Source organism: Cyprinodon variegatus, unplaced genomic scaffold (assembly GCF_000732505.1).
Source record: "Cyprinodon variegatus isolate N-32 unplaced genomic scaffold, C_variegatus-1.0 Scaffold155, whole genome shotgun sequence".
Taxonomy (NCBI): domain Eukaryota; kingdom Metazoa; phylum Chordata; class Actinopteri; order Cyprinodontiformes; family Cyprinodontidae; genus Cyprinodon; species Cyprinodon variegatus.
The window spans coordinates 884,092-890,189 of record NW_015150608.1 but is presented as its reverse complement, the minus strand read 5'-3'; the positions used below and the strand labels follow the sequence as shown (position 1 = coordinate 890,189).

Here is a 6,098-nt window from a genome sequence, read left to right as displayed (position 1 = left end):
GTATTCCACAAACATATCTCAGGAAAAAGCCCCAATATATATATTCAAACAGCGACTTGCAAGGGAAGAGAGGAAAACTGACTTTTTAGTATTTTTTAAAGACCTGGAATTAGATGGGGCATTATGACAGCTGTACAAGCTGTTGTGTTTGGCTGCCATAATCGGCTGGTGTAGATCGCAGCTTCTCTTGCTTAAGCGATGTCCTACACTTGGAACACAATGGACCATGAGAATTAAGGCAAACTTGCTCTACTGAGAGGAGCCTGATCAAATCAATGGAAACGATGGCCAGTTGGTACGACAGGGTCATAGAACATTTCCTGAAAAAGGAGAGAAAGGCTTATTTTGTTTATAAATAATGTGTTTTATGTGTTTTTTTTAGCAATAGTTGATGCAAATTGTTATGTCTGGATTTACTTTTTTTAACATAATTTTTTAAGGCTTAAACAGCGTTTATTTTGTTATCTATTTTTTTATATTTGGCAGAAAGAAAATGGTCAAAAGGTCAGGACTCAAACCTCTGAACATGGGTCATGCTAAACTTCTGCACCACTGCCGCACCCCACATCTGGATTTAACAGCCTCCCATATTTCAGAAACCAGCAGCCTCCTCATAAACCCATCACTAGTTACAGGTGATCACTACAATTTTAACTCTTACCAGCTCCAAAGTGCACCAACCTTTGCAAATAATAACCTAAAGGCCAGAAGGTATGCAGCAACCTGTGCCTGGCATCCGAGCCCCTTTGATTTTTTTAAGTCGGCAACAAACCTCAGAACTTGGCCCTCAATATGCTTTTATTTATTTATTTCTCAATTTTTTTGGCTTAAATGTAAGAAATGTAATGCCTTAACTTCGTCTCACATGACTTCAACCTACCGTTCCTATTGGTGCACAATCCTTTATGTAAAGCAGGCATCATAACCAGAAGTAAATATAGAAATATATTTTGAACCTCTTAACATCCACCTATTTTGCATACCCAAATGGAAAAGCAAATAACTGTAAGCCCAAATTACATGTGCAATACATTATTTGAAAGCTAACACCCTCTAGTTTCCTAATATATAAATTATTTTAAAAAAAAATTGGGTGACTAGAACACAGACCATCCTGCATCAGTTCAAACATGACTCAGCGTTATTTTTTTATTCTCGGAAATTATGGGTGTTTTTTGAACAGCAGTAATAAAGACATTCTTAAGAAAAAGCAGGTTTTATTTTATTATATTTATTCTACATCATGTCAACCACAAATGCAGAAAATTTCAGACCTCTAGCTATAACAGTTCCAGAGCTGTGGGGTTTAGAACTTTTGGTATCAGATTGGAGCTGCAGTGGCTCCACCTGCTGGTAAAAATTTTACCGGTGGAATTTTATGCATTCTAAATTATTACCCTCGCTTAAAGTCCACCTGGTCGCCGGCGACCCGGTGGATTTAAAGAGGTTAAAGGTTGAAACAAGAGTGGGTGAGAGCACCACCTGCTGGCCTGGAGGTGTTACGCTGATATATCAGACAGTTTGGGCCAAAAATGTTTGGCTGCATCAGTAACAAGCTGAGGGATGATTTTATTATAGAAATTAACAATAAAATAGCTTCAAGAAATAAAAAACGCAATATTTAGGTGGTATCACCTAAAAATTAGTGCATACCTGGCACACCATGATTGCTAGTTCATCAAAACATGCTTCATGTAAGCAGTACCTTACATTAATGCAATGCTTCTGTTTTCTTTTGTTTTAAATCTGGAGTTTTAACAGATCTTTTAGGAACATTTCAGTCCAGATCCAGTCTGCATATCTGTGCAGGTTTGAGCAGAAACCGTCCAGAAAGGCGTGAAGTTTATATCAAACCACTCCACGGTGTGTTCCAGTCCATCCACAGGTGTGAGTCAGTGAGTCAGTGGGAGTCTGAGCTGCAGCTTCAGCCACTGGTTCTACACCAATTTAGCCGTAATGGGCCGCTCTGATTTTTCATTTCATTCCTGCTGGTTTGATGGCGATGCTTAAAGCGCCGGCTGCTCTTTGAATCGTTGATGCATAATTATGCCATGGAATAATTAGCAACGACTAACCTTCAATTTGAGAACATTTACTCACTTAGGGAAAATCCCATGTTCACAAAAAAAAAAAAAAGAGCTTTTTAACCAAATCAAAGATGCCGACCCTAACAAACCATGTATAAAACATTTAACTGTTGATCAGAGGTTAAACCTCAATTATAAAAAATAAACTGATTTACCAAACCTTTCACCTGGGCGATGATAATAATAAATGCTAAATAAATAGGTAGAAAAGCCCTGAAAGTGGAAAAAGTGAAGTCCTGTCAGGAGGAAACTCACGGCGTTCATGTCGATGCCGTTGGTGTAGGACCAGGCGTGCTGGAAGTACTCCTCCAGCCGCTGCCGCAGAGGGTTGGGGATCTGGTGGAAGCGGATGAACTCCCTGACTCTCAGCATCTGGGTGTGGTAGCGGGCCGTCCCTGAGTAGAGCCGCTGGATGATGGCTGATACGTTCCCGAAGATGCTGGCGTACATCAGGGCTGGAGGCGTGGGGGAGAGAAAACAGACAGGAAATTAAAATACAACCTATGATCCTTCTCAAGAAAAAAAATAATAATAATTCCCATGAAATATTCAAAATCTTGACGAGAATGAGTTTCTATGCAGACGACATCCTGCTGTTTGATCTTTCCTCGATGAACCGTCAGTGTCTTTCCATCAGGTGGGATCTCACTGACCTCTTAACCTCTGTCAGCTCGCATCACTGGCTACATAACCGCTGCAGTTTCTACGGCAACGGCCTAAACGCACACACACAGAGAGACCAAAAAAAAAAAAAAAAAAACCTGCTCTGTGTGAAAACATTTTCTTTAAACAATATAATCAGATTGGAAAGTTTTACAACACTGTTTTTTACTGATAGGAATTTTAAAAATTCTGCAGTCAGTTTGTCTAAAAAACACAAAAGAAGCAAAAAAAATCCTTTTGGTTTAACGCTTTGGACAAAATTTGGTTCAGTTTATTTCATTTAAAATGCAGATGACAGCAGAAGCTAGCCAGCCATGCTTTTAACTCTTCTTCTTAAAGTGACAGGCAATCTAATTAATGCTTGGAAAGTTGCTATGATAAGATCCAGACAGGATATTAAAGCGTCTTCTGAGATTATTTCAAAGGTTTTAATCATTGCTTCATTGGCTGATAAATATGAAAAATGAGCTAATCCATTAAATTTCTTCAGTAATGAGGAAGTCATGAACTTAAAGACCAAACATCATTAATGTTAATCTGAAACATCACTCTATATTACTTTAGAACCAGAGAACATTGAATAAACTTCCCCTACATCAAAATCCAATGAATTTCACATGTAAAATTCCAAGTGAACATGATGAACATGGAGAAAAACATGAATATGTGTGTTTTTGGATGTTTTAACTGATTAGAACATATGATTCATATGTATTACACATGTGAAAACACAAATGTAATTCCCATGTGAATCACAATTTATATACATGTGAATGAAATGGTAAACAAATCAGTATCACATGTGATTCATGTTTTCACATGTGAATCGAATGTGAAACCCATGTACCAAATCTAAAATTAAAATGTTGCGCATATGCATTTACTTTTAAAAGCATATATAAATAGTGGATAAGGTAAATTTCATGTTACGAGTACAGGTGATATACGTGTGATTAATGTTTTCACATGTGATTCCCATATTTTCCAAAGGTGCTAAAAACATGCTTTGAATCAGAATCACATGTGAAAACATCTGTATCAATTCAATTCAATTCAATTTATTTCTATAGCGCCAAATTCACAACACATGTCATCTCAAGGCACTTTACAGTTCAACCAGATCATCCAGTCAGATTGATTCAAAGTTTTCTATCTAAGGAAAACCAGCTGATTGCATCGACTCATCGACTCCATGACAATCCCTCACACTAAGCATGCTTGTAGCGACAGTGGAGAGGAAAAACTCCCTTTTAATCACATCTGGTTCACATTCTCACATGAGAAAAACATGTGAAAATTCTATGTCAAATCTATGTGTCACGTGTAATTAACACGTACACATGGAAAAGCAGATGTATACGGGTGCATTTGAAATGTTTCACATTATAAGCGCATGTGATTCACATGCGCACCACCTTTTTTTAGAGATGGTACACATGTGCCTCAAATGTGAAACGGTGTCTCCGTTATTTTCTAATCAACTTTTCACATATATTAATACTGTATAATAAAAGTACATGGAAAGATGTTTAAAAATGAACATTATATAATAATAAAAAAAAACAAACACAAATACACAAGTACGATCTATGGAAAATAAAACCTGACATGCTGTGCACATTTTAGAAACATCTGAAGTTCCACATTTAATTATGAATTGAACATGAAATACATGAACAACATTTTTGATCATGTGTGGAAAATGCGACCCACATGTGAAAGATGGGAATTATGTGAAACTTGTGGGATTTTTTTCAAATGATATTTTTATGTTTAAAGCTTTAATTTTTACATTTTTTCTGGTATTGTTTAATTAAAGTAATTATGTAAAAATCATAATCAAAAAGATTAGAACTTACTATTTTTTAAGCAAGTAGAATTTATATTTGGATCAAAACTTTATTAATTTGATACATTTATCAAATGCTGGGAGCGTTTCTGCTCTTCATCCAGACTCTGAGGAAGGGGGGGGGCTAACTACAGTGCAGCTGGTCCCGTTCACTTTGTTTTGAACCTTTTTTCTGCTGAGGAACATGCTGGGTAAGTTGAATTTTGGGAGTGATTTGGAAGTCAAACTTTCCAGGAGAACATGCTGCTGTTAGTGATTAGAAATGCACGATGCTAAAAGGCAGTTCAGATATGAACCTAACTCAAAGTAAACATTTAAAAGTGTTACAGTTCTTACTGCAGACGTATTTTTGGACTTTTATTAGCAAGATCTGTGCTTTTCAGGATTTATTTAAAATATGAGCCAAGACATTGGTTTGTTCTGTTATATTTGGAGCCCCCTTTACCCCGGGGCCCCAAAATAATACAGCAAAACCCTGTTTTTATCAAAAAGGATTTGGATGAGATTAAATGAATTCTGCTGTTTAGCTGAAGGACAAAGCTGATACTTACATCCAATGAGCATAACGCAGATGGAGAAGATCTTCTCTGAGTTGGTGTTTGGAGACACGTTTCCAAAGCCCACACTGGTCAGACTGCTGAAGGTGAAGTACAGAGCGGTGACATACTTGTCTTTGATGGAAGGTCCTGAACCTGATGAGAGGAAACCAGCAACAAGAACAGATTTGGCATGAAGCAGCATAATCTGATATTCAACAAACGCACTTCTACCATCAGTTATATCAATTAACAGCATCTATTTGTCCAATTAATATTAGCCAGGACCTGGAAGTGATGCATGATAGAAGCTCTGGCTGTAGTTTTAAGATTATTAACAGTGAACTTTCCTTACTTTAACAAAATAACCAATCGCATTCTACTAATACTTTAAGTATTTGTAAAAATATTTTTACAGTCAAACATTAGAAGGTTAATGTAATTAAGCCAGCAATTAAAGAATCGAATAATGTAATAAAGATGGAGGCATTGGAAGTTTTTCTCCAGTTGAATGTCAAAGAACAAAAACCTTTGATAGTGAATCTATGCTGTATTTACCTTCGGTTTCAACGAACTTAATTGTTCATTTCGTTCATCTACCTACTAATCATCGCTCATCTTATCCACCTGCGTCTGTTGCTTTATATTCGGCTCAGCCCAGCTATCAGGGCCAGATCATTGACTGTATTAAGTTTGTGTGTGAGTTTGTTTGGGTGAGTTTGGTTATTCCAGAGTTCATTATTCCTATTCTTGGAGGCCAATAGTTGAGAGGGTTCTAGTTTTTGTCTTGTTGCCTCCTGATCATGTCCTGGCTCTTTCCCGCTGAGCGCTCTCTGTTCCTGTTATGGCTCAGCGGGGTGGAAGCTAGGTTATAGTCCTGTAATCCTGGCTTCTTGGTGGAGTACAGTTTAAAGGCACACTATGCAACATTTTTCAGTTAATTAATGTGTTCCATAACGTTTT

General features: G+C 37.1%; 1 protein-coding gene across 1 annotated transcript in view; it reads right to left on the bottom strand.

The window, feature by feature from the left end:
* The window catches only part of kcnh2 (potassium channel, voltage gated eag related subfamily H, member 2), a 368,885-nt gene that overhangs the window by 23,563 nt on the left and 339,224 nt on the right, over positions 1 to 6,098 (bottom strand). Inside the window, exons 12-13 of the mRNA XM_015377494.1 lie at positions 5,151 to 5,291; positions 2,343 to 2,542 (exon numbers count right to left, since the gene is read on the bottom strand). Of these exons, the coding sequence (XP_015232980.1) occupies positions 2,343 to 2,542; positions 5,151 to 5,291 (341 nt within the window). The remainder of the gene's footprint in view (positions 1 to 2,342; positions 2,543 to 5,150; positions 5,292 to 6,098) is intronic.